This window comes from Vespa velutina, chromosome 11 (genome assembly GCF_912470025.1).
Source record: "Vespa velutina chromosome 11, iVesVel2.1, whole genome shotgun sequence".
Lineage (NCBI taxonomy): Eukaryota > Metazoa > Arthropoda > Insecta > Hymenoptera > Vespidae > Vespa > Vespa velutina.
This window is the reverse complement of record NC_062198.1, coordinates 5,070,509-5,096,601: the sequence shown is the minus strand read 5'-3', so window position 1 is coordinate 5,096,601 and position 26,093 is coordinate 5,070,509. Positions and strand designations below refer to the sequence as shown.

The 26,093-nt window shown below is 41.4% G+C and overlaps 1 protein-coding gene and 2 long non-coding RNA genes across 5 annotated transcripts in view; all 3 read right to left on the bottom strand.

The window, feature by feature from the left end:
* LOC124952807 (DNA N6-methyl adenine demethylase) overlaps positions 1-4,456 on the bottom strand; it is a 65,726-nt gene extending 61,270 nt beyond the window's left edge. Inside the window, exon 1 of the mRNA XM_047503245.1 lies at positions 2,442-4,456. Within this exon, the coding sequence (XP_047359201.1) occupies positions 2,442-3,572 (1,131 nt within the window). The 5' untranslated portion in view covers positions 3,573-4,456. The remainder of the gene's footprint in view (positions 1-2,441) is intronic.
* A 160-nt stretch (positions 4,457-4,616) lies between these two features.
* LOC124952808 lies at positions 4,617-15,258 on the bottom strand. The gene is made up of 2 exons (XR_007102004.1): positions 13,428-15,258; positions 4,617-4,780 (listed from the first exon to the last, which is right to left on the bottom strand). It is a non-coding gene; the product is annotated as an uncharacterized LOC124952808 (long non-coding RNA).
* A 1,054-nt stretch (positions 15,259-16,312) lies between these two features.
* LOC124952809 lies at positions 16,313-20,189 on the bottom strand. Of its 3 annotated transcripts, none has more exons than XR_007102007.1 (3): positions 19,003-20,189; positions 18,341-18,875; positions 16,313-18,011 (listed from the first exon to the last, which is right to left on the bottom strand). It is a non-coding gene; the product is annotated as an uncharacterized LOC124952809 (long non-coding RNA). The 3 variants fall into 3 exon arrangements; XR_007102005.1 differs by having other exon boundaries at positions 16,313-18,574; positions 18,654-18,875; XR_007102006.1 differs by having other exon boundaries at positions 16,313-18,554; positions 18,654-18,875.
* Positions 20,190-26,093: the final 5,904 nt, after the last annotated feature.

The following is a 26,093-nucleotide window of genomic DNA, read 5'->3' as shown; positions in this document are numbered from 1 at the left end:
GGATAAAGAGGGTGTTAAGTCTTAGAAGGATGTGGGTTGTTGTGACGGCGATCCTATATACACCGGTCTTCGACTCGCGACCATCTATCATCTACGCGCATTTCTTCTTTTACCTTTACTTCCATTTCAACCCTTTTCAACCCTTTCCTTCGATAATTCGAATATTATTTTTCTCAACTCGTCAATCGACCAATTATAGACATTATGTACGTTGATATGAACGTTGTCGATAAAATCTCAACAAATTAAGTCACTCTGTATTAATATAAAGTTTACGTTGTTAATTGGTTTTAAACAATTATTGTTCATTTTTCTTATTAAAAATTACAAAGAAAGATAAGATCTTATTTCTCAAATATCATCTATCCTGTTCTCTTAGTTCGGCAAGTGTTCCACTATTGATTATCGGCAATAGGAAATGACGCTTCTCCCTTCCCTTTACTGTTCTCTAGCTGTCTATTATACTACACTAACTCATTGTTTCTCACGTGTCTCAATATTCGAACGTAAGAATTATTTACTCTTCCATATTTTATACGTAAAATAATTAAAGTCTCTATTTTGTAACTATATGATTATTCGTGTATGTAAGATACTTGCTCCAAAAGGGGAAGAAAAAAAAAAGAAAGAAAGAAAGAAAAAATAAATACAAAGTAGGTATTGCCTTTAAATTGTTTGAATAAAATTTCGAAATACCGGCCATCGATGTTCCTTCAAATCATTTCCATTTGAAGTTACTATAGAAAACGGATTTGATGTTATGCGTGCGAAGAAGCGATCGACTTCTCGCATTACTTTCAGACGGCTGGACTATCATCATCGGACGGAATAACAATTTTCTCGTTCAATCGTATCACATCACGAGACGTGCGCGCGTGAACCCTCTCTCACTGCCTACGCACGATTCTTCAGGAAAGTCACGACCACCGTCGCCATCGTCATCATCGTCGTTGCCGTCGTCGTCGTCGTCGTCGTCGTCGTCGTCGTCGTCGTCGTCGTCGTCGTCGAGCAAACGAATGAGTCACCGTTTGAAAAGAGCAACGTGCGGGAGACGAAACGTTTTGAGGCCTGGATCGATCCGCTTGGCTCGTTCAAATTTTAGATCCATATTCTCTCTTACTGATTTCAACAAGACGATCCTACACACGTTTTCCTTCTCTATCTCTCTCGTTCATAACGAAGCTCTCTATTAGACACGACTCGGCGTTATCTTTACGAGGAGAAGAGAAAGAGGCTTGAGTTTTGTATCGACGAACAACACGTTTGTTTCCCGAACGAGGCGGAGTTCGATGAGCGATTATTATGACCCGCGGCGAGCCTTGAACTTGCCCTGCGATAAGCCAAACCACTTCGCGCTCGGCGCTTGCTGCACTCGTTGCAGCTTGCATCCCATAGTATATTCTTCTTATAGGCATGCCAGACTTTATGAAGTTAAACCGTTGATTACTGCTATACAGAATAATTCTGATTATTAGAATGCGTTAGAATTTTTTTTTAAGTAAAAAAAAAAAAATATAAAGAATAAAAAAATATTTTAGAGAAAAATATTAGGTGTACATGCTTTACTAAAATATATCTCTATGATTCTATTCTTTCCCAAACAATTGCACCAATACACCTGCTAGGTGCAATTGTTTCTTATCTCGTTACAGTGCCTAAGAAATGTTAATAAAGGAAATGTTTCATTCCAAGTTAAATCAGACCATGGTTCATAGCCATCGCTACCGAAAGCAACCAGTCAACCCACCAACCCTCTATTCAATGTCACTACAATAATAAACCACCTCGCGGTTATCTGTATTTCTGTATTTCCCTCTGGGATTCTCGGCACATCCAGGCATCGGGGCCAAGTTCAAGCTATATATACCGTTCTATAGCGTGGGTTTATCCGTGTTTATACCACCCAACCCTACTGTACTCCACACCCTGTTCTATACACCTGTGAGCACACCACTCGCGAGCAGAACGACAGAATTTCCATGGAAGCAGTACACGAACTCTATATACTTTACACTCTGTTATATCTGGATTCTTCAATCTATGGAAATCCGATCTTTCAGCGTTTCTTGCATACATCTACGGTTCACGCAATTTACGAATGAAATGATAATAATGATTCCTTATTGAATGCCTTGAATATCACCTGCTACCACCCTATCATTTAAAATTGTAGACCTTGAACGTTCAAGAAAGAACTGGATAGACATGAAATAACAAAAAAAAAAGCATATTTTTTTATAAGAAATTCACAAAAGTCATATTAGAAGTGATATTCACATTCGTTTCCATACAAAGGATCTTATAAATCTGTCTAAAGGAAAAAAAAAGAAAAAAAAAAGAAACAAATAAAAGAGAAAAAAAGCAGAAAAATGATCTAGCAATAAGTCAGTCCAATCTTGAACAGATCAAAATCCCAAGTCAAGATATCAAAGATCACTGACCTTTTTCTCCGTGAGTTTCTCGCACCGCCTCATTTTGCAAATCTGATGACTCTTATCGTTCCTACACGGCGCGCAATCTCCACAGTTGTCCTTCCGTTGGCATCCGATGCATTCCCCGCACCTTTTGCGTTTCTTTTTAGCCGGCTTATCACCGAGGCCACCGTCACCGTCGGCATCACCCATTCCGCCACTCATATGATGAGGACCACGATTGGCGGTAGAGGATACTGCCGCGACTTGACCAGAATTTTCAACGCTACCAGCACCACCACCACCGCCACCACCACCTCCACCACCATCTTCGGATTCCATCGAACCAGCCCGTATTTTTCTCCGTTCTTTCTTACGTCCGTCGATGCCGATCGCCCTCGAGGTTGGTGAGGAATCGAGGACAGTCGACATTGGGTTTTGGAAGTTGGCATGATGAAGTTGCGGATATTCGGGCTTGACTACGGTCAAAACAGTATGATGAGGATGACCTGGAGGTGGTGGGAACGCTTGGACGGGACTAGAACCGAGTAGTTGAATATGTCTCTCGTCGAGTAGCTGTTGTTGCAGAGCCGGTACCTCTCTCGCTTGAACGGGTGCCGGTACGAGAGGATAACCGACGGTACCGCGATGAGGATGAGGCGCCGGTAAAGGTGTCCCAAGAGTATGAAAACTGGGCAAACCTACAGCTGATGTAACGGGTGGCGAATGAGAGATGGATGCTGGCGACAACGGCGTCAATGCCGTTAATTGGGGCTCGGCTTCACTCGGTGCGGTAAATTGACTTGCAAAACTTGGTAATCCTTCACCGGTTGGTGCTGCAGCAGACACGACACCACCAGCGTTCTTCGACTCCCAAGGACGATATTGGCTAGCGAGAACCACTTCGCCACGGGAGTCGATCAACCGACCTGTCAGGCCCTCATAATAGTCCCAGGACGACGTCAGGCCCAGTCCAACGTCCTGGGAATGAAGGGTCGTCAAAGTCGTAGAGCTGTCCATCGTACTGTCCCCGGCGAAGCTGCTGAACGGGGGCAGGTGACGAGCCGGGTCACCAGAGGTTGGCGAGGTCGCTACCGCCGCCGGAGGGCTCGGTGCTACCCTCTCGGTGGCGACGACCTCCTTCGTCACCTCGGCGCTCATCTTCCTCGCCACGTCATCCTGTTTTTAACGCTCCTCCTGCGTGCAGGAGGTCGACTCGATTCGAACGACAGTCCTCGTTCTTTTTCTATTTTCCTCTTTTGCTCTGGAGCTGATAGCTCTGGAGCTCGAAACTGGTAGATAGGTATTCTCTTTTTCTCTCTCTCCTTTTCTCTTCCGTTTCACCAATTGGATATGCACCAGTTCGTGCGAACTCTGATTTTGTTACCAAAGGACATTTGACGTCGCTAAATGTAAATCTCGGATTGAAGCCGAGTGCTTTTTTAAAGATTCACTTCTTACTTAACGTTTATTTATATAAATTCATATAGTTTACAAAAGACTTTACGCGGATGATTTTCACTTAATTAGTTTGGGATCACGGAAGTCTAGATGCTTATCTCGCTTCCTCTCTCTCTCTCTCTCTCTCTCTCTCTCTCTCTCTCTCTCTCTCTCTCTCTCTCTCTCTCTCTCTCTCTCTCTCTCTCTCTCTCTCTCTTTCTCTCTCTATCTCTCTTTCTCACTCTTGGTCACTTTCTTTTGCTTTAAGAGTATCGTTATTCTCTGAGTGATTAGTAGAAAAAATGGTAGATTCTTTGGTTTATGGTTTTGCTTTCTTCTCCTCTTTCTCTCTCTTTCTTTCGTTCTCTGTATACTTTTTCCTTTAAATGTACAACAACTATTAATCGCGCTTGTCTATTCCCTCCACGTCTTTTCGATTTGGCACTGACGGATTTTTATTTGTGTTCTTTTTGTTTCGTCGTGTATATGTGTATGCTTTTGTGTTCGTGTTTGTATGTACTTTATTTCTTTTTTTTTTTTTTTTTTTTTTTTTTTTTTTGTAACTTTTTATCGTTTGTACTTTTTTCTCAGATATATTTTTGTACACTAGGTAGATATTATAACTTTTAAACTTTTGTCGTCTTCCTCTTTTTCGTCTTCTTCATCTACTTCTTCTTCTTCTTCTTCTTCTTCTTCTTCGTCTTCTTCTTCTTCTTCTTCTTCGTCTTCTTCTTCGTCTTCGTCTTCTTCTTCTTCTTCTTCTTCTTCTTCTTCTTCTGAACTTAAGCTCTTGTTGAATATCTTTTTTTTTTGTTTTCTTCTTCTTTTATACGATATAAACACACTAATTACTTCTTTCGCGCTTCGTAAGAAAATATAAATCACTTGAGGTTAATGCGGCTTGTTAGAAGGCGATTGATTTGTACGATCTGAAACAGAATAGATAAGAAGGATGTGAATGTTAGTTGAGGAAGAGAAAGAAAGATGAAATGGTACGATTTAAGGCAAATGCTTTTCTCGCAATCATTTGATCTCTTGCAACCCGCGTCTAACAAGTCGTTCGCTACTAGAACGTAGAATAACGTGTTATAGTCATCCAGCTATATAACGTGACCATTGCTGAGCCAAGGTTACTATGTACTACGTTCGGCGTGCATGCACACCTACTCGCACGCTTTGATATCCACAAATGTTCTGCCCTAGTCCCTACCCGCTTCATTCACGTTGCCTAGCGCGCTCAACAACGATGGCTACGAACTTTTCGCATTGTTGGATCTTACCACCTTGGAAATTTATCGTCTCGATTTGTTTGCTGCACCCCCTTGCCCCCTTCCCCATTCCTATATCAATTCTATTCCATTTTCTTTTTAAAAAATATCATTCGAAAGAAGGAATTGTTAATACTGTATCAAACAAATCTTCATATTGAAGATTGATACTCTTATATTTTAATCGTCGTCAAGATGTGTATTATAACAATTTTTCGTATTTCCAAATATTTTCGATTAATTCTGATATCTAATCACCTTTGTTATCAGATAATAAAATATATTTATACTGCTTTTTAATTTATATTTAGCATGTCAAGAGGATTCAAAACATATTGCCGATGATCTATGAAATTGATCCTTTCATTATGAAATATTATAAAAGGGAACCTTTAAATAATATACGAATTAATCCTGCAAATAAAAATTATTGTAGGACAATTCGACGTTATGCGCATTAATATGCAATTTAAACGTAATACGTAATGAAAGCATAAGTTTTGATCGATTTGTACGCCCGAAAAGTGTGGAGAAGTTGCTTATGCTTAAGAGAGGTTCAAAGCCATCGTTGAAAACTGGTACGACGGCGGGCTTGGTGAAATATCGACCGCCGTTTGGTTCTCTTTCCCTGTCTCTCTCTCTCACTCTCTCTCTCTCTTTCTCTCTCTCTTTCGCTCGCTTTTCGTTTCTCGCTCACACTTACTCTCTCTCTCTCTCTCTCTCTCTCTCTCTGTCCCTCTCCCTCTTTTTTACCCCCACCACATTGCTCTTCAGTCGCTCCGTTCTCTCTCTTTCTATGTGCAAGCTCGACTCGTGCCATGTAACACACATAGAGAAAGAGAGATAGAGAGAAACGAACTCGAGCTTGTCACGTACGCGTCCACGTGGCGTAAGCGAATACTCACACATACATATAAAGAAATAGAGAGTGAGAAAGAAAGAGAGAGAGAGAAAGAGAGGAAAGAGAGACACACACACATTTGAACGTACTAGTCGTGTGTGACACAAGCTTTCGCACGGTTCACGAATACACTGTGATGTGGTACATAGACCGAGCGTTCTCGTTATCTCTCTCTCTCTCTCTCTCTCTCTCTCTCTCTCTCTTTCTCTCTTCGTTCCATCTTCCCTCCTCTCCACCCCGAAACCCTCTGTAATAGCTTTACAGCTGTGGACGTTGGAGCTTTCGCTATCGCTGGAAACTTGCACTGTCGTTCAGCACTTTCGCTTATGAAACAGCCGCTTTTGCCGCTACGCCACAAAAAGAAAGAGACGCACGATACGAGACGTGAAAAAGTTGAAAACGGAAATTGTAATTGCTCGTTCGATCCTACGAATGGATATAAATTTTTCTTCGTAGTTTCTCATCGTAATCTTTTTCAAGCTCTTGACAAAATGATTTACGTGTTTATTTCTTTATTTTTATAATGACTCTCTCAGCCCATTTATGACCTATACGATTTGATGGGGTTTTGGGGGAAGAAAAACGCAATCGAACCGATCATTTTTGTGATTTTTACATCAATGTGGAAACACCTTTAGAGGTCCAGCTCGGGTCATAGGCAACTGAACTTTCCTGACGTCCATAAATCGTCTAGACTGAATACCGTGAACTTTAGTCTTTAAAGGTCGCGAAACTCGGCGCTCCGATAGCGAGCGCATAAACTCTGGATAGTGCCGTTGTTCTCATTTAAAAAGGGTCATTTTGTATGCGCACACGGAAGATCCGTTGCACACGTGGCCACGAAAAAGAAGAAAAAGAAGAAAAGAAAAAGATGAGAAGAAAGTTTCGGAGGTCTGCTCGGCGTATGCGCTTTTTAAAAATAGCATCGAAGATTAATATTCCATCCGTCTAACCTAAAAAGTTCGGACTACTTCGTTTGGTTAAATTGGTCACGTGCCAAAAGTTTTGATACTTTACGATATATCCTACGGACACGCAAATTATGCCAATTTTTAATACAAAACATTATATATAATGATATTAAAGAAATATATATCCGTCATTTTTCGAAACAGATGGAAAAAAAAAATGGCGATTGTAATGTTATAACCCTAATCTAAATCGACGAAAAATTGTATCGAAGTACGATAAGTTCATTCATCATTCTATTAAGATAGATATAAGAAGTGAAAAAAATCTGATTCGTCATTGTCAAGAGAGCAAACAAGACGTCGTAGATTTTTCTTCGAAAAACGACCGGATGAAAAGTGAAAAGTAGAAAAAAGAGAAAGAAAGAGAGATAGGTTCGGAGTAAACGCTATATAAGAAAAAGTCGCTCGGAGGAACGTCCGTCGGCGGGCACAGCTGGTCCCACCGTTGCACTTTCGTCGAATCGACCGTACCGTACGCACAAAAATTCAATACCGCCTCGCGCGTTGCGAAGCGGCCCATAGTGTACGCTCCGTCGCGCTGTGTATACCCGGTGCGACGAAACGATACGACGAACGGAGAAGCGGGAGCGTCGTCGTCTTCGTCGTCTTCGTCGTCGTCGTCGTCGTCGTCGTCGTCGTCGTCGAGACGGAACGGATTCTTTCGTTCGCACGGCCCTCTCGCCGGGCGCAGGACGCGAATTCCGAGAAGCGCGTATAAACCAGCTGCGAGATAGAGAAGATTCCGCGCGCTCGGAATTAACATCTCGTCTCGTCTCGTCGAAACGGCCGAAAGAACGAATGGGAGCGTCGTTGTCCAAAGCTGCGTCTCTCAAACAGAAAACACGTTCTGCGCGTGCGTCAAATCTTGACGACCAAAACGCGTCCCGCCTTTTTCTCTCTCTCTCTCTCTCTCTATCTATCTATCTATCTATCTATCTATCTCTATCGCTTTATCTATATCTCTATCATTGCAACCCCATTCAAAAAACAAGAATCGATGTTTTTTTGAATTTTCATTCTCTTCGTTGAAGCGAATGGAGTTGTCCACGTCAAATGATTCGAAGCGACCAAACGTTGCTTGATTAATCCTTAACCGATATCAAGGGGTCATGGCTGAAATGAATCGAGCGAGTAGAAAACGAAACTTCCAAACGATTTTCTTCGCAGCTTCGTTCCCATTTAAACGACAAGCACGGCAAGAAGAAAAGTTCCAAGATTTTTTTTCAACGTACTTCATATATGTATGGGAGAAAGGACTAGCGAACAAAGATGGCCGATATCCGGAGTGAACGATGGCGTCTTTCGTAGTTGCGATTCCATTCCGAATTATCTTCCTTTCCGCGAGCGTAAATCCTGGATAACGAAGTTCCGTTTTCGCGGATGGCACGCTCGCGCTAATTCCGGCGTCACGGTGAAACAAAAATGGCCAGTGTTCGTCCTCCGACTGTGCATGCTAGCTTCGAAAAAAAAAAAAGAGAGAGAGAGAGAGAGAAAGAGAGGGAGAGAGAAAGAGAAAGAAAGACAGAGAGAGAGAGAGAGAGAGAGAAATACAGAGAAAGAAGAGAGAAAGAGAAAGACAAGAAGAAAAAGAGGAAAAAAAAGCGTTCTTCTCGCGGCGGCCCCGAACAAAAAAGCTCGGGTACACTTTCGCCGACCTCGTGGTGCCGCGGTGGAGTCTCGCGACAAAGGCTGCTTGATTCAAGGTCCCACACACACGCGGGCGCGGGCGCGAGCGCGCGCGCGCGCACTCTTACGGCGCACGCATGCACGCACGCACGCACGCACGCACGCGAGAAAGAGAGAAAAAGAAAGAGAGAGAGAGAGAGAGAGAGAGAGAGAGAGAGAGAGAGAGAGAGAGAGAGAGAGAGAGAGAGAGAGTGAGAGAGACTTGCACACTTGTCAGAGCCGTAGCAAAACTGCGCGACGCCCTTCTAGCACGAATTTCGTGACTTTTTCCCTCATGTTCGATCATACTCAACTACTTTTTATCGAGAAAAACATTTGTTAAGAATCTTGACATGTCTCCTTTCGACACATGAATGCGACTGTTTCTGAAGAACCAATTATCTTTTAATGAAAATGAATAAGCCGCAAAAATGTACTAACGTTGAACGTGATTAGCGAAGAAAAATGTCGGAAAAATGGAGAGTAGCATCCTAAAAGTTTTCTTGCGAAATCAGTTCGTTCATAAAAGATCTCGAATATATTACAAGGAAAACAAAATTATATATATATATATATATACATATATATATTCCTAGCTTCAAATTCTTTCAAATGTATCAAAATACAAAATTTAAAAGGAGTAGATCATGAACATCATGAATACACCAGCGGATAAAGATCGATCAAGATCATGAGAAACGACGATAATCAATCGACCAATCGCGTTCTTCGTGAACGTGTGTCCGGTTTTGTCTGCCGTTGCTGATTGACCATCGATAGAAGCCTCCCTTTTTTTATTTAATGCAAACGCGTTTATTGTCGCGTATATGAGAGCGGGCGCGAAGCGTCAAACAATTACCGCCCAGGCCGATAATCTTGTCGGTCCGTACCGTGGCAACGATATTACTTCTGATCCAGCACTTACTCCGAACGTAACTACCAGTTAAAGCTCTCCGGCAACTACCTCTTCACAACTCGACGTAATGTCACCAACACAAACGTACATGCCGCTCCGTCTCGTATCAAAATACACATACACACATACTGACACACAAATATATATACATATATATATATATATATATATATATATATATATATATGCATATGAATATACATATACGACACACTAAACTAATAGACTATTAATAAGAGATATTTTTCTGACGTCTAACCCGTTCAACCCTTGCACCTTTTCTCTCTCTCTCTCCCTCTCTCTCTCTTTCTCCTTTTTTATCACTATTTCTCTCGTTTTTCTCCAACTTCTCCATCCCTCTAATACATTTTTTTCCAATCTTAACAGCACCATGCTTTTTTACAGCACTGCACACGCACATGTGTATGTACATATAATATATATACATATATATATACAGACATACGCATAACTCGCGAGTGCTTACCGGACTCTCTCGCACACGCACGTCTCTGTCCGTCTCTCTTTCTCTCTTGCTCCCCCGAACGTCGTCGTGTGCGGAGCTTGTATATATACGTACGCACGTGCGCGCGGGATATACGTACGATGTCTGACGCATGCGCGTGCATACGTCTCTCCCCCCTCTCTGTCTCTCTCTCTCTCTCTCTCTCTCTCTCTCTCTCTCTCTCTTCTTTGAGATCCCGCAACTACGTCGTCACGACGTTACGAGCGTCGCGTACGGGCTGATCACACGCGCGTCTCTATAAGTGAGTGAGACAGAAAAGAGAGAGACAGAGAGAGGGAGAGAGAGAGAGAGAGAGAGAGAAAGAAAGAGAAAGAAACACACACACACATCGAAAACGAAAGAGAGAGAGAGAGAGAGAAAGAGAGTGGACGACACGCATCGTAAAGCGTACCTAGCTCATGTGGACGACGGCGTAACGGTCGAGGTAGAGGGAGGACGGAAAAGAGGGGCGTAAGGGTAGGAGAGAGGGCCTCGGACGTCGAAGAGAAGGAATAGGGAGGAAAGGGGAGAGGGACGCAACGTCGAAACCACCCACACTAACGCGCGATATCGGAAATGATATAAAATTGCGTCGAGCGCGCCGCTGATATTTAAATTGGTTCGCTAAACCACGGATTAATGCGCGCGACGACGCTTGGAACCCACGCCACCATGAGCGGTGGTTTAAAAAAGATCGACTGTCGACAAAAAGCGAAAGAGAGAAAGGTAGAGAAAGAGGTAATAGATATTAAGGGTTTCTTAAATTCGTTTTGTGTTTGAACATCATAAAAATTGTGACTTGTCGTAGCGGGCAACATGATGGGCCTGTCCAATTGCAATTGTTGGAATGAAATTGTTGAAATGAAACTTGCAAATGTTGGTATTATTAAAATTGGTAAATTAGTAGAGTACAAGAAGTAATATAAAAATTGGTAAATTAGTAGAGTACAACAGGCCGATCAATTATTCAAATATGTCGAATAAAAAATGGCGGTCAGAATATACATATGCAGGTCAAACCTCAAAATAAATGTCAGACCAATGCAACATAGCAGTATGGGTATGCTGTTAAATGTAGTCTTTAAGAAATAGGTATAGAATGGAAAACGACCAATAAACAATCTTCTTTCGAACAACTTATTTTGTATGTAACATAAAGCACTTTTCTCTTTTTTCCGAGGATATAGGCAAGAAATAAATAATCAGAAAACTAACATACGATTTCAACAAAGATTTTCTTCTTTTTCTCTTATATCTATGACGTAAGCAATTTTATTGTCTCGTTATTGTTATTAGATATTATTATTATCGTTATTATTATTATTATTATTATTATTATTATTATTATTATTATTATTATTATTATTATTATCATTATTACAAAGCAATGGATTAAAGGTGCAACGTCATCACTAGAGCAAACGAGATAACGATTAATTATGTCTCTAGAGAAGATGATGATGATCAGGGTAAACAATAATATGTATATACATTTTATGAGACTATACTTCGAAAAGATATTCAATTATATTTCTAGACTACTAAAAATATATTAAGAAAGAACGATTAAACGGTGTTTTCGCTCTCCCGCGTATATCGCAAGGTTCGACGATACCGCGATCGCAACTCGTTCATGGGAACAAAGAGAATACTCGCGACGACAACGATAAAATCGTTGTACTCTCTGGCCGATCAACGAATAAGAAGCAAGATAAAGAAGAAAAAAAAAAAAAAAAAAGAAAAAAGGGAGAAAGAAAAAAACATAAAACAATGGTCACTTTTTCATGGGCATAAGATGGAAATGTTTTGGGATCAAAATTTCAAAAGGAAGATATTTCTTTCTCTGTTTTGCCGATCCTTTCGCGAGATCGTAAAACGCGGCTAAATCACGACGAAGCGGCCATCTTTAACGTCTCTTGTCGCGCGAAACGCGTCTCTCTCTCTCTCTCTCTCTCTCTCTCTCTTTCTCTTTCTTTCTCGTATTCCAAGAAATCGAACGGAACAAAGGCTACACCGCGAGATTTCGATCCATTTCGGAGTAGAATCGAATATGCAAGCTTCTAGGAATTCATGAATGCGTAAGCCGCTGCGACGTATTCGTTCTTAAAGCACGCTCACGTAAACTAGAACCCGAGAAAAAAGAAAAGGAACAATTAAAATACGAAAAGGTTTCGTGAAATATTCCCGCGAGGGATAAAGAAGAAGAAAAGAAAAAAAAAACGAGGATTACTCGAGGAATAGCAATTTAAAATTAGTTGACACACCTACGAGACATAAGAGTAATAACAGCAACAAGAGACGACATGTTATCTCGTAGTTTTTCTCAAACGGAGAACCTCAGGCCACCGATGTCGTCAGAAAACGTCTGACTACGCTCGATCTTCCGATGATAACGTTGAAAACGTTAAAGTTGAGATTGAGTAGTAGTAGAAGAAGAAGAAGAAGAAGAAGAAGAAGAAGAAGAAGAAGAAGAAGAAGAAGAAGAAGGTGGAAGAGAACCAAAAGAAAAAGAAGTTGAAGGAGAAAAGAAAAAAAAAGAAGAAGCATAAAGAGAAAAGAAAGAAAGAAGAAAGGAGAAGACGAGAAAGAGCAAAGCCGAAAGAAGACGAGGATCGCGAATGCGCCCGTAAATCTCTTGGCGCCCGTAGTTCTCGCGATCCACGAGAACGTCGGTGTTCTTTCGTTCGTTTCGATCCATTCCGTCGTTCCGTCGGCAAGGAGAGAAAGAAAGAAAGAAAGAAAGAAAGAAAGAAAGAAAGAAAGAAAGAAAGAGAGAAAGAAAGAAAGAAAGAAAGCAAGAAAGAAAGAGAGAAGAGAAAGGAAGAAGAGAAATAAAAAGAGAGAGGGAGAGAAAGAGAGTTAGAGGAACCGGCCGAAATCTGTCTCACTCTGTTTCCCTCTCTCTACTCTTTCTCTTTCTCCCACCCTCTCTCTCTCTCTCTCTCTCTCTCTCTCTCTCTCTCTCCCTCAACGACTTCGTGTTCGAGGACGAGCAAACGGGAAGAGGAAAAAAAGGAGAAAAAGTTCCTTGGTGGATAGACGGGACTACGCTCGAGAGAGAGCTTATCCCGTTGCTGGGCATAGAAATCTTATTAGAGACCTATACGTATGGAGCAATTAAATAACCGTTCCTGATTTCGGTTTAGAAAGATGGACACTGGTGATCTGAGGGCACATTCATCGTCTTTGACGTTTATCGAACGGAAGAGTAAAAGAAGAATAAAAAGAAAAACAACGATGACAACGACGTATCCGTTTTTTTTTTCTCGAAGAAGAAGAAGAAGAAGAAGAAGAAGCAGGAGAAGAAGAAGAAGAAGAAGAAGAAGAAGAGAAATTAGTGCTTTAAGAACCTGTTTCCCATACACTGCGCGTAGCATCCACGAAGCGACTAAACCGAGCCTATAGTAGTATTCGTAGTAGTAGTAGTAGTAGTAGTATTGGTAGTAGTATTCGTAGAAAGGAGTATTTCGGTGGGGGTTGGCGCCGTAGTTTCCGTCACTCGCCGACGACGACACGACGCGCGTTCTCGTCGACTCACGCCGTCGCGAGAGAGAGCCGTGGAACATTCGCAGCACCGATGCGTGCACGGCGTGCTCTCGAGGACACTACCGTGCCACCGGCTTTGCCAGGAGGCGTCGCCGGCGGTGGTGGTGGCGGTGGCGGCGATGGTAGTGGTAGTGGTGGTGGTGCTGCTGCCGCTGCCGCTGCTAGCGGTGGTGCTGCTAGCAATGGTGGTGGTGGTGGTGGTGGTGGTGGTGTGATAGTGGTGCTGCTGTTACTCCTGCCGATGGTGGTGGATAAGACGGTGAGGATCGAGTCCTAAGGACAATCGACTTCCGTCAGGATAAATCCAACATGCGTTCGATGTACCCCCCACCAAGCGTTTTTCTTTTTTTTTCCTTTCTTTCTTTTTCTTCTGATTTTTAGAAACCAACACCACCCCACTGTTTCTTCGTCCTTATCCCTTGTCACTTTCTCTCTATCTCTATATTTCTCTCTTTCTCTATCTCTATCTACCTATCTATCTATCTATCTATCTACCTATCTATCTATCTATCTATCTATCTATCTATCTATTTATATCTACCTATCTACTTCTCTTTCTCTCTCTCCCTTGGAGGGTATACTCTCCGACATGATCAGAAATGGGGGAAGAAGGAAGGAGATGAGGAAGAACGGAACGAAAGCGAAAGTGAACATTCTCTTTCCGATTGGCGAAAATTGTTCTTCTCCACACTTTTCCTTGGTTTTCTTTTCCTGTGCTTTCTTTTCCTTTTTCCTTTTTTTTTTTTCTGTTACCCTATCTTAACCACTCGCGCACTGTTTTCCTGATACCACCCCGGGCTTCGTTATCTCGTACCTCCTCGCACTAACTCTTATCTATTTCTTTTCTCGAAGGAAGACACACAAAAGGGAATGCACACGCAAAAGACGCACACTCTTATATTCACTTACATACCGGTCACCGTGCTTTCTCCTTTCTGTCTTTCTCCCGTTATTTCTTTCTCTTTCCCTCTCTTTCTGTATTTATTTGTTGCTTTTCTTTCTTTCTTTCTTTCTTTCTTTCACCCGGCACCAGAAAAGAGAAGCACGCAAGGCTCACGATATATATCTTCTCCTCTCCCGTCTCCTCTCCCGTGCACGTCCTCGTGCGTAATATCAGGGCGCGTGTATCACCGGCGCGACGATTCACGAACGGTTCGTCTCTCTCTCTCTCTCTCTCTCTCTCTCTCTTTCTCTCTCTCTCTCTCTCTCTCTCTCTCTCTTTCTCTCTATCTTCGGCGCTGGTGCGCGCGCGCGTACGCGCACGCACCTATTCCTCCTTTCTTTCCGGAATTTCCCTCTCGATCGGCACTCGCGACAGTAGAAACGACAACGACCACGACATCGACCTCGGACAGAACAATCACGAGATTCTCTCTCCTTTTCTATTTTCACCCCCGTAAAAGTGAAATGAAAAGGAATGAAAAAAATTGATAAAAAGATAATAAACAAAAAACAACAACACAATGAGAAGTACGCCGTAAAGACGTACGAGAGAAACAACAACCGGCGAATGTTCAACGTGTATATGTATATGTATATACATGTATGATTTATATAATATATGTATATACATATATATATATATACACACACACGGGGAGAGAGCGCGTTAGCCGAAGATCGAAGGGGGCAAAGGCGTACCTTTGGTTTTCACGGCGTGCTGCCCCGTGCTGAGTGTGTGCTCTCGCCGCGCGCGCGGTGACTGTATTGCTCGGCAAGAGAGTATATTCTTTGTCCGTGGCCCCGGAGAGTCGCGGAACCAGCCGGCAGCTGCCCGCGTTTCGGCGCTCGTGAGCGACTCGGCACGGCTCGGCACTCCTCGGCAGTGTCATCCCGCCCGCCATGGCGGGAAGCCAGGATACCAAGCGCCAGGCCAGGACCAACCCGATCCGGTGGAAAGGGAAATTCTACACGACCTCGCGCTCATCGTTGAATGGTGGGGAGAGTACGACACGAACCGAATCTTTACGGAAAAAGACGAATGGAAAACGACATTGGCCGAACTCGAACGATGAAGATTTTTCGGCGATGGTGGGGTACTCGGAACCCTTCCCTCCTCTTCCCACTCCTCATCCAGAACTGAATGTGCTCACAACAGTTTGGATAGGTAGTGGGGAGTTACGACGCGCTTCAACCAAACAGCGCATGTGCTCGTTCGAACCTTCCCAACCCCTGTTTGGCGACGGCGCGCGTCTTTCGATGAGCCGAGGGATGCTGCGACGCTAGTTCCTTCCTTCCTTCCTTCCTTCCTTCCTTCCTTCCTTCCTTCCTTCTTTGCTTTCTTCTTTTCTTCTTTCCTTTTCTCTGTTACTCTTGGATTACTCAAATCGTTGTACCGTCCTTGTACACCACCTCCTTCGATTCGTACTCCCCACTTCGATGAAATCGCAAGGCACGTGTAACGCACCATAAAAAATCGTTTCAACCGTACTTATACGATCGTGGGTCACAGGGTCGTTCTCGTCCTTCCTTAGAATACTTGCTTTTTTTCTTCTTCTTCCCAGGAGATAAGCATAAGATAATCGATAATCATACACTGTGTCATATATATATATATATATATATATATATATATATATATATATATATATATATATATATATATATATTATCACATACCTCTCTTTCTGAAAGTAAATGTGTACTTGGAAAATGTATTAAAAATATATGCCATTGTTATCCATTTTAATTTGTAACAATTGGATTTAATAAACAATATCATAAACCATAATACAAGATCCATTTTATTACACCCTTTTCCCCTACCAACGTGATACAAACGAACATGCATTGTTCGTACCAAAACTATTCTAAAAAGACTGCCTAATTTGAATTTCTTCTTCCTCTCCAGTATTGGAGTACAAAAATATCGGAGCAAGGGTTTTGGAAGGCAGTTGATTTGCTCTAGGCTAAAAAATAGAGTCGTTGATATCGAATCGGAGAGGTTGTCGGAATAAATCGTTAGCGCGTTCGGAAGGGAGGAACAAAAAGAGGAAAAATGTCGAATCTTTGAAACCCGTGGGATTGGCTGTTTCTACTATGTAGAAAGATAGGGTCCACATGAAACAGACAGTCTTGCCTACCGTTTTACGACTTTCTTTCTTTATGGGACGTTCCAACAAAAGATAGAGCGAAGTGGCTCACAAATTGAAGCGTAATTCCGCGTGGTACGAAGGGTGGGATAAGAGAAGTATGAAACAGATCGATCGATTTTAAGTTCGTAACAAACAACACAGTATTGCGTATAGTCTCATTTTTTCGTTCAGTAGCAAGCTGTACATTTTCTCCCAGCTGTTCAAAATATTGTTGTCCCGGAATTTCTCGCTCTGTTAATTCCTTCATTTGATGAGGGTTTCATAGATTTTTATCCATACGTGTCGAAGCATTAGCACTCGAATAAGAGTTAATTTTTTTCACATTCACCCTTATAAACCATCCTGCGGGTATATTCTATGTCTTTTCTTTATTCATCCGGCTGCGTTGCGTCTTGTATCTTAATCGAATTACTATCTACTGCTAGCTATTCCTTTTCTTTCGACTTTTCCGAAGAAACATCGTTGTTAAGCATCATCTTTTCTCTTGGGTCGCTATCCATACGCGATGAAAAGAATAAATGCTGCGATGGATGCTGCGAATTATCTCCGTCTGCTGATTTTCCCAGGTGCTAGGACCGTCTTTTTCTTCTTCTTCTTTTTCTTTTTTTTTTTTTCTTTTTATGTATGTATAAGCCGAGCGCATTTTAATCGTACGTGCATATAAACGTATACGTACGTTAGCAAGGTATGGGATGCTACCAGAATATCTGGTTCCATGATGTCAGCGGGTAGGTTAAAAAATTAACATAATAATAGTCAGCCTATGCAGATATAAATTAATGCGTATTCTTCTACCAAAGGGTCAACGAATAGATATACTCTTGTTGTGCGATAGAAGATGCATCGATTTTTTATCTTTTTTCTTGATTTTTTACTTCGCTCTGATAGATTTGAACAATTACAAAATACAATTTATTTCTCTTGGAACAATACGACGGTATCTATATTAATATTTGAACAACTTGAATCATTGAAATAAAAGTTAACGCAAATATTTTGATAAAAATATATAAATTTTCTTCATAGAAGAAATGTTATACAATATAATATAATTCCGAAGATTACTTCTTTCATATAAAATATCTAACAGAATAAGAGCCCATGCCAAAGAAGGAACCTTTATTCGTTTCATCGTAGAACGTTCGTCTACCTGACATTTCGCTCCGGCTAGTCCGCCATAGTGATGGAGCCCAAGAAGGTAGATCGTATCTTTCTTTTCTGGATCCTTTCGAATATCGATCTCTTCGTTGAACAACTGATCCGTGAAGTGGCGACTGTTGAGCCTATTAAAGGCTCAAAAAAAAAAAAAATACATTTTTCAAATAAGTCGATCAAAGGTTTTTTCCACTCTCCTTTCTCGCCAATATTTCTTACATCATGTCAAGGTAGAATTACGATATTAATTTTTATAATAGCAATAAGCTTGAGTGCACTTAATTCAATAAAACCTGATAAAATTAAATGTCAGTAATGGAACGTCGCTTGTCGCAATTAATTGGAGAAGAAAAATTTAACAAAAAGAAAAACTAAATTCTAGAAAGACAAAGCGGCTTATTTCAAATGCGAACAACACATTCTCGACCAATTCAAATACGGCTAAAGCTGCGCAACTTCGATCTTACGATATGCGATCTTGCTGCGATGGCGGCGAGTCTCTATGTGCCATGTGCGCGGGCTAAACACAGTGGCGAAAGCAGCTGCTACCGTCGTGACACGCGTCCATTGTCGGTGTTTCGTGGCATCGAAAAATGAAAAATCACCCCTGCTACCCTCTCTTTCTCTTTCATTTTCTCTTGATCTTCGATGCTCGGTCTTCACTCTCCCGAGGACATTCACCTGGTCGAAAAGAAGAGAACCTTTTGGAAAAAAATAAATTCGTACGGAGCGATGACTATAAAAAGAAGACATGCGGAAAGCGAGCTTTATGGTTCTTACGTTCCATTCTTTCATCTTTTTATATTTTTCTTGTATCTTTTCGTGCTCATACTTTCTACCTATGGAGTACGATTAATTTACCCATTCTCTCCCTCTCTCCCTGTCTAACACTCTAAACATCTTACGCAATCGATTACACAACTATACAATAACCTCTCGATTTCTATATTTCTTCTCTCGAATCTATTGCTTCAAATTGTATACTTCGCGTATCGTCTTTACCTTGAAGAAGAAATTAATGTACAATATTAATAACAGAAATATTTCAAGCACAGTCACGTTATTTACTTGAATACTTTCAAGCTTTTTAAGAGTGACCTTGAAACATTGACAAAAAAAGAAAGTATACCGTGTGTTTTTATTCCGTTGTCACGAAACGATTCCTAATCGGGGCCACTTCGGGTTCCCTCCGTTGACGTTGATTTTTCGTCGTGAGGGGCGGTCAACACCTTGACGGCGCGTCGCGGGGAAAAAAAAAGAGCATTTAACCCCTTTTAGATGGGGTACCTCTTGGCAATAGCGGTGGACTACTCCATTGAAGAGGACACGCGCTACCGATCTGGGGGTGCACAACCCCCGATTTGGTCGAACACCTAGTACCAACCCCTGCACCCTCGCACTAGGGTCCTTCGTAGATGGATTCACTGACTTTTAAGAGACTCTGACAACCCTCTTTCTCAACCCCTTATACGATGCAAGGTGCTTCCACTCACTTCCGGATTCCTTAACTTTCTCATACTTGATCGATGCAACACGATTTTTTAATGTTATAGTCAGTGAATCTTTGGATTATCTTATTACTATATCTAAACGAATCACCAAAATGTTCAACCGATAAACGTCTATAGCTTTCGCATTACTTTCTCCAATCGAACGATCAAGAAATAAATATACAGAAGGACTGCAGGGTAGACAAAAGGACATAAATTTCACGTTGATGGCACAGGTACACGAGCCACCGTGTTGTTCTGATCAGACTTCGGGAGATAATTTACCGCCGGTGGCGAAGTCAAAGAATTTTTTCCCTTCTTTTTTTCGACTCTTTCGTAACTTCTACTTCTACCTTCTTGGTAGGCTTATCCTTCGAAAGCTCGTTGATCGCATGTCTCTCGGCCCGATAACGCGCCGACAGCGAGCTCGTTAGGACTTATCTTCATTACGACGGCCGACTAATCGCGACGGTGCGTGGCATATCGCGATCGATACTCTTCTCTCTCCTCTTTTTTCCTTCCCCTTCTCCTCAATGCTGTTCCGTCTTTCTCTCTCCCTCTCTCTCTCTCGCTCTCTCTCTATCGCTCTCTTTCTCTCTTACTCTTTCTAGAGCTAAGGTTCTTCGCTCGTTAGAAACATCTGCCGTACTCTTAGGTACAAAATACTTTGGCGCGTGGCTACAAACCAATCGGACGACTCTTGTGCATTGTCCTTCCACCGATTGTTGCCAGTCTTTCTATCTTCCTTATTTTCCTTTTCCTTACCTTTCTTCTCTCTCTCTCTCTCTCTCTCTCTCTCTCTCTCTCTTTCTCTCTCTTTCTCTTGCCCTTCCTCCCTTTCTGTCTCACTCTCGCACTTACTCTCTCTCCCTCTCTCTCCCTCTCTCCCTCTCTCTCTCTCTCTCTCTCTCTGTCTCTCATTTTCTTTCTCTTGGGAAACCATGCACCAGCCGCGACAAAGGGATGCTCCGATTTCTATTTTCGTTTCATCGGCGACACTATCCTTTGTCGGGTTAATAGGCTTCCGTGACTTTCACCAAGTTGTACCTTCTTGTATGTTTGTGTATGTTTGTGTATATAAAGACTTTGTGCGTCAAAAATTTTTTTTAATTATAAATAATCGTTCCGTTCGCGCGCGCGAACCTTCACGATATATCTAAGACGGAATAAACGGTGGTAGAATATGGAAAGGGAAAGAAAAGTTGAATCGATTTTGTCAAATTAGTGGACGAAATTGCTCTACCGAGGTAGAATCCGGATTCTGGGGTGTCGAGCCGAGGGAAAGACCAATGCTGGACGATAATGGGGTGATCACCCTGGTAACATTGCGGTTAACGGGGCAGTTACCGATCTTAGAAAGTGTGAGCGGATCTTTTCAGAATTTACTAGCACACAAGAAAAAGTTCTTAATGAGAAATTCTGTAGAGATAGAAAAAAAATTCATCAGATTTTATATTGCTTTTCAAATTGATGGAAATTTGATGGCTTTGATGGCGCCTTTTGTAATACCTTCTATAATTAATTGTTGTTGCTTTATTCTCATAAAAATCATAAAATAAAAATTTGTATAATAACGATTTTATAGGGTGCTCCCATTCTCGGATGATTTAATAAAATTAAAAATTTTTGAGAAAAAACAATTTCACGTATCACAAACGAAGAATTATCATCGTTAATCTCAACAATGAGGTTCCATCCACGCATGCTCATCTAGGACGCGTGGATCAGGATCAGGACATTATCCTTGAAAATCCTTCCCGTTCGTGTCCCACGTGGCTCGGAGTGACGCACGCGCATGCTGACAAAGAGAGCAACTGAGAGATAGTGAAAAAGAGGGAGAGAGAAAGAGAGAATAGCCACGAAAATAGTCGGTCGCACGAGAATCGCTTTTCCCGACTTTTCTGGGCCAGCGTGTCAACAGCTGTCCCAAATTTCCGCCAAGCATCTTTTTCTCTTACCATACGAAAACAACTTTTTTTCTTCGATGATCAGAAACAATTTATATACTATATTTTTTGATCTTTAATCTCTCTATGTCTTTCAAATGAAATAAATCAAATCAAATAACCATAGCTTTTTGGACTTTAAGCTTTCTTATCTTATAGCTGACAGAGATTAAAGAATATTTCTTTCTGTATCTATCTTTCTCTTTCTTTCTTTCTTTCTTTTCACGCTTCTTCCTTCCAAAGACAATCTCCACGCGTGGCATCTGGATAGTATGCAGCTTGTATCGTCACGCAGGATCACGGCCCAGAATCTCTCTCTCTCTCTCTCTCTCTCTCTCTCTCTCTCTATCTATCTATCTATCTATCTTTATCTCTCTCTGTCTCTCTCTCTCTCTCTCTCTCTCTCTCTCTCTTTCTCTCTTTCTACAGGATGGGAGAGCACAGATGCGGAGGAAGTTACGACCATGAATTATTGCTCTCGCGGAGAGGAACACCATTTGGCACGTTCACGAGCGCGTTGCCGATATCTTCAGTGTCTACTGTATCGTTCGTCATCCACTTTCTTCGAAACTTGACGCTTTCTGTTTCTCAATCGCATAATCGAGTTCATTTTAATTATATGCGGATAAGAATGACCCAAGTAACGATTTTACTCGATATTATTACTTAAAGTATTAATAACATTTAATAGTAGTATTAATGATTATAATTGCCTAACGATAATTATCGTCTTTCAAATCCTTTTCGTTATAATATATTTGCCAAATGAGACAGTAGCGAATGCTACTATGAATGCTAGTCGACATTTTGTGATCTCATTTTTCCACTGGTTTTACTAGACAATTAAATAGGATTTGTCATGGAAAAGGACATTTTAAACCCTCCAAAGCCACAAGAAGAATAGAAAATAGTGTAGCTTTTCGTACGTTGGTCTAAAGGCAAATAATAATCGTTGGTCCAGGTACGGTGAGCTTACGCCTCGAATCTCTTCTCACAATGGCGACGCTTAATACTACGTGGCTCCCAAGACATGATGCGTGGAAGTCTCGAAGCTCGCGATCCTTTGTGACAACTACTTTTCTTAGCGCCTATGCCTGTAGGACCGGCTACAAGGTCCTAGCATGGCATTGTCAAGACTGGATTCGAAGGTCAGGACGAACGGCTCGCGTGAGCGACCTTCCCCTCTACTCACCGTTTTTCGTTTACCGGAAAAAGAGGTCTCTCTCTCTCTCTCTCTCTCTCTCTCTTTCTCCTTCTCTGTCTGTTATTGTAAATAGAAAAAACGTGAACAAAGTATCTTCTTGTTTATACACAAATATGATTGGGTGCGTATACATACGAACAGAATAATAACTATTTACGTAATAATTAATATTTATCTAATTTATAATCGCAATCAATGATATTGAAATAAATCGTACAAGGTTGAAAATTTCTTGATTATCAGATACATAATATACAATTGATCTGAAATTAAGAGGAACGCAATAATTCATCGATATTGCATAATAAAAATATTTAAGACAAAAGAACGAACGAATTTCTCATAGTTAGATACTATCCGAAGTACCAACTAAAGTAAAAAGAAAATTCTTCATTCCTTCATCGTTTACATGAAAACATTTTAATCTCCTGATGTTAAACAAACGCTATCTGCTTCCCGTCCGTTCTGCAAATCAAAAACCACCCCGGACACTTCCTTCTTCTTCTTCCGCGATTGCTCTTGGAGCAAAAAGAAAAAAGGTCTGCAAAAAAAAAATTGTAAAAAAGCGAAAGAATGACAGAAAGAGAGGAAAAGAAAAATGTTCTCTTTAAAGTACTCGATCCCTTTTCTTCTCAGTTTTTTTCTCTCTTTCTCTCTCAGTTCGGTAGCAACTCGTCCGTAGATTTCCTCCGGTGCGTGCTTCTTTCTACGCATACGTGTACTCTCTTTCTCTCTCTCTCTCTCTCTCTCTCTCTCTTTCACTCTCTCCCTTCGTCTCTCACCCTATGAGTATCCTCTCTCTCTCTTAGAAGGTTCGTTTCTACGCACTCGACTTGACGCACCGGGAGTCTGCGATCAATGCGTGGCACTGGCAGCGGTTGTCATGGAAACGCTGCGCGCCACGCACAACGAGCGAACGATCTGCCTCGATCGTGCGTAAGTGCGTGCTCCCTCGTGCGCCAGCGCGCGAGCGCGCGCTCACGAGCAAAACTGTGAATGTGTGTACACGAGCTTACGTGTATTTGTTTGATTCGTATTCGTATTACTCTATATATGTATGTATAGGATAGGGAGAATGTACATAGTGGTTCGATTGGTGTATATTGTGTGTAGATGTGTTTGTGTATATATGTGTTGTGTGTCGGAGCCACGAGAAGAGAAACTCTCGCATGCGACCGCGTGCGCGACTCTCGCAGGAGCGATCGATGCCCTGCAAAGTTAACGCAAGGAACGAACCAGGAGCACGTGGCACGGTTGCTTCTATGTACCAACCCCGTTCCATACCTTCCTTACGTCCAACTCCAATCTTCTTTTTCTCTTTTCTTTTTTCGAGAAAAATTTCTCTCCTTCCTTCCTTCCTAACTCCTAGCCTTCGTTATTTTTTTTAACTTCGATTTAAACTTCTCGATCGATTCATCGCCTTATTATTCCTTTTTTACTTTTTATCTAATTTTCAATTACGATGTAACTCAAGAAAATTCGCAAACGTTTTTCTCTATTTTATTTAATTGAAATCGTCTTCTAAATAGTTCGCAATTTTTCAGCATACATCAGGCAGCCAAATTTTTTCCATTGTTCCTTCATTCTTTCCTCAAACAAATGCTATTGAAATAATCAGTGCAATTAGTATCTATATATTGTCTATATATTTTTCAATTGTCATACGTAATAATTACGATGAAAGATTTATTCTTCTTAATGCTTACGATTTATGCCGGAAATAAATGTATCAGATGGATGATAAAATAAATTTCAACTAATTGCTAGATTCTTTTTATTTCTATGTCTTTATCGATTCCCCAACATTACTTTTTCTGTTGTATTTATAAGTATTGAATCAATAATAAAAAAAAAAAAAGAAAAAAAAATTAGAAAGCATAAGAAAATTCTTATTTTCATTAGCAAATACCTTTCGTTCAAAGTTAAGGAAAAAAAAGAAAAAATAAAAGCGCATCATTGATCTTCCGGCAGCACCCACGCCCAGCTCCGGATCCTTTTGATTAGCGAGGCATGGCGCGAATCGTGAAGCGAAGTAAAAAAAGAAGAGAGAAAAAAAGGAAACGCAGAGATCGTTGGGTTACGGCCCGCGAAAGTGTTACACAGGTGTCGTCGGTAGGGTTGGCAGGTACTCCGATACGCAGCGGGTGGGTCGACCGTGGTGAGTGAGTACAAGCGAAAGAAGGAAGGAGAGAATCGAAGCAAACATGCGAGAGCGAGGGAGAAAGAGGTAGATTGGTGGAGGAACCCTCACTCTTTCTCTTGCTCTCTTGCTCTATCTCTCTCTCTCTTTCTCTCTCTCTCTCTCTCTCTCTCTCTTTCTCTCCTTCTCTCTCTCCCTCTACACTGAAAGCAAAACAGAAGACCACGAGATGTGTTTCGGGTTAAGCCGAAAGGGTTTACGGAGAATCGGGCTATCTCGTAAACTTGACCTATCTGACCGCACAGTTAGGAGCCTGTTTGTGTCATCGTAGAGAACCGGAAGTGGGTCAAATTAAATCTCTCACCAACACCAACAATACAGTACCACCCGCTATCATGAACGATCTTGTTCCTCTCGAGAAACAAGTATCGGTGTTCGGATGTAAACGAGGGGCTAAGAAGAATGCTTTATCTCTACAAATCCTCTTAAAACGAATGATCGAAACCGAACAAGGATACCGTCTCTTCTGTCTAACTGTCTCTCTCTCTCTCTCTCTCATTCTTTCTCTCTCTCTCTCTCTCTCTCTCTCTCTCTCTCTCTCTCTCTCTCTCTTTCTCTCTTTTTTTACCTTTTTATATCCAACGTTAGTAGCCTGACGATGTTTTTATCCGTTGACATACGTATATCTTTTCTTTCCTTCTTTTCTTTTTGTTTCATTTTTGCAAAGAGATTTCAGTCTCGAAGGTAATGGAATCGCATCGAATCATGCCGGACAGAAACAGCAATGGATCGAGTGCAAGGGTTAGGTTCGAGATTAAAAGGAAGTCATCTCCCCCTGCTAGCCTCTCCTCTCGTCTCTCCATCAATCACAATTATATCCTCTCTCTCCCCTACTATCGTTCATAATTACTGCTCGTGACTTTATCCCGGCGCTCGACGGTATGCCTGGTGAATTGTGGAAAGAGAGAGTGAAAGAGGGCAGAAAGAACGATGGGAGAGGGGTTAGAGGGGAAAAAGGACCATCGACTTTTGGCCAAGAGATTACAGCGCAACTTACCCCCTTAGAGGGTGGCTTTGGTATTGGCCTTGGTGTTAACGGTAGTACGGAAGATATTTTAAAGGTAGAAAAAGAGAGATAGGGTCGGTTAAAAAATAGATGAGCTTGATCCTCGCTGGCTATAAAATTTGGAACTTTAGCATAATTCAAAGAGAGCTCATTGGATTAAATTAAAGTATTTTAATTTTAAATTAGTAAAGATTAATTTAAATACGCAACAATTGTTCATTTATAAATAAAGAATGTACTTGGATAATGTTGACATGCTGATTAATTTTGACTAAGAAAAATCTTTAGAAAGGGAATCGATAAAAGGAACACAGCGATCTCGTGATCGAAAACGGTCTGTCCAAGCATATTCCATCGCAAAGTCGAATAGCCAA